This window comes from Aptenodytes forsteri, unplaced genomic scaffold (genome assembly GCF_000699145.1).
Source record: "Aptenodytes forsteri isolate BGI_AS27 unplaced genomic scaffold, ASM69914v1 Scaffold474, whole genome shotgun sequence".
Taxonomy (NCBI): domain Eukaryota; kingdom Metazoa; phylum Chordata; class Aves; order Sphenisciformes; family Spheniscidae; genus Aptenodytes; species Aptenodytes forsteri.
This window is the reverse complement of record NW_008793938.1, coordinates 47,702-49,528: the sequence shown is the minus strand read 5'-3', so window position 1 is coordinate 49,528 and position 1,827 is coordinate 47,702. Positions and strand designations below refer to the sequence as shown.

At 68.1% G+C, this 1,827-nt stretch overlaps 2 protein-coding genes across 2 annotated transcripts in view; both read left to right on the top strand.

Annotated features, from left to right (window-relative positions):
• LOC103907346 (HLA class II histocompatibility antigen, DR alpha chain-like) overlaps window positions 1–1,827 on the top strand; it is an 8,701-nt gene that overhangs the window by 870 nt on the left and 6,004 nt on the right. The gene's annotated exons all lie outside the window — the stretch shown is intronic.
• LOC103907440 (HLA class II histocompatibility antigen, DR alpha chain-like) lies at window positions 470–1,600 on the top strand. The gene is made up of 3 exons (XM_009289652.1): window positions 470–770; window positions 1,058–1,339; window positions 1,446–1,600. Exons 1-3 carry the CDS (start codon window positions 470–472, stop codon window positions 1,598–1,600), a joined length of 738 nt encoding a protein of 245 aa, XP_009287927.1.

Sequence of the window (1,827 nt, the reverse complement as noted above, 5' to 3'; positions counted from 1 at the left end):
CTCCCCAGGTCTCCCTACCCCCCTGGCCCGCCACCCACCCAGTGCCCTGGCTCTGTGGGTCAGGGCCCCGCAGCACCCAGCGATCAGGTGTGTCACTTTGCAAGAGCTCCGGTGGCCTGGCTGCAGGGGGTGTTGAGGTGCGGGGCAGGAGCGCCGGGGCCCTGGGACCTCCCACCCCACCCCACAGCATGTCTGGGAGCAGGCCAGGGTCCCGCAGCCTGGCTAGACCGTCACTGGCCCCAGCCTCCGGATGACAAACCGCCCTGGAGAGGACACTGCTGGAGATGGGGCAAAGATGGGGGCCAGGGTCTCCCTCCCGCAGGGGCTCCGTGTCTCCCAGCCCCATGAGCCTGCGGTGGTAGGGAAGAGGCTCAGGGTGGGCTCTCGTCCCCATCGGTGCCTCCCTGACCCCTTGCAGTGTCCCTGGTGGGAGCCCTGGAGGGTGAGGAGAACATGCTGGGGCAGCCCCATGGCGGTCAGCGTTGCTGCCCCTGATGCCGGTCTCCTGGCAGTGGGGGACACGATCCACCACGCTGAGTTCCAGCAGCGGGTTGAGCCATTGCAGCAGGAGGATGGGGAGTTCCAGGAGGCGTTTGACGCCGACGAGGTCTTCCACGTGGATCTGCAGAAGCAGGAGACCGTCTGGCGCCTGCCCAAGTTCGGGAGCTTCGCCAGCTTCGAGGCGCAGGGAGCGCTGCAGAACATGGCTGTAGACAAACAGAACATGGAGATCATGATGAAAAGGTCCAACCGCTCGCAGGCAACCATCGGTAACAACCCAGCCACGGCACGGCCAGTGCCTTCACCCCTGGGGACCCTGCCAGGGCCGTTGCTCCCGCACCCTGTGGCCCAGCTGGCAGCGGGGTGCACAGCGCCCTGCTCCCCTGGAGCATGTGGAGACCCGGGCACAGCCCCAAGCTGGGGTGCGGGGTCTCCCTGGGTGGGCGGTGGAGCACAGCGAGGCCGGCTCTACGGGGCAGGAAGCCTCAGCCCAGCCCAAGGCCGTGAAGCCTGGCCGACCCCAGACAGCACTAACCCCTTCTCCATCTCCCCCCAGTGCCACCCGAGGTGACGGTGTTCCCTGAGGACCCCGTGGAGCTGGGGGACCCCAACGTCCTGATCTGCTACGTGGACAAGTTCTGGCCGTCCATGATCTCCATCACGTGGCTGAGGAACGGGCAGGAGGTGATGGATGGCGTCTTCGAGACCGTTTTCTACCCGCGGGAGGACCACAGCTTCCGCAAGTTCTCCTACCTGCCCTTCATCCCCACCCGGGGGGACTACTACGACTGCCGGGTGAAGCATGAGGGGCTGTCCGGCGCCCTCCTGAAGCACTGGGGTGAGGAGGGGGGCTGGGCTGGGGCCCCGACGCCTGGGTCCCCTCGCCTGGCAGGCAGCGAGGGAGGCTCAGCGCCCCCTCCTCACCCACCCTCACCCCTCCGCAGAGCCTCAGGTGCCCCTCCCCGCCTCCGAGAGCACCGAGACCCTGGTGTGCGCCCTGGGCCTGGCCGTGGGCATCGTCGGCATCATCGTGGGCACCATCCTCATCATCAAGGCCATGAAGATGAACGGCACCCGCAACCAGCGGGGCCTCTTGTGAGGGGGCAGAGCCCAGAGTGCCCTCACAGCCCTGTGCCCTCCCACCAGCCCTCGCCGTCATGTCCCAGCCGCGTGCCCCACCCTCCAGCTCTGCCTTCATGGCCAAGCCTCGTGCCTCGTGTGCCGGCCAGCTCCGTGCCCCCTGGCCCAACCACGAGCCATGCACCCCACCCCATGCCCCGCGTCCCAGCCCTGCACCGCACACCCCTGACACCAGCCCCCCCCTCG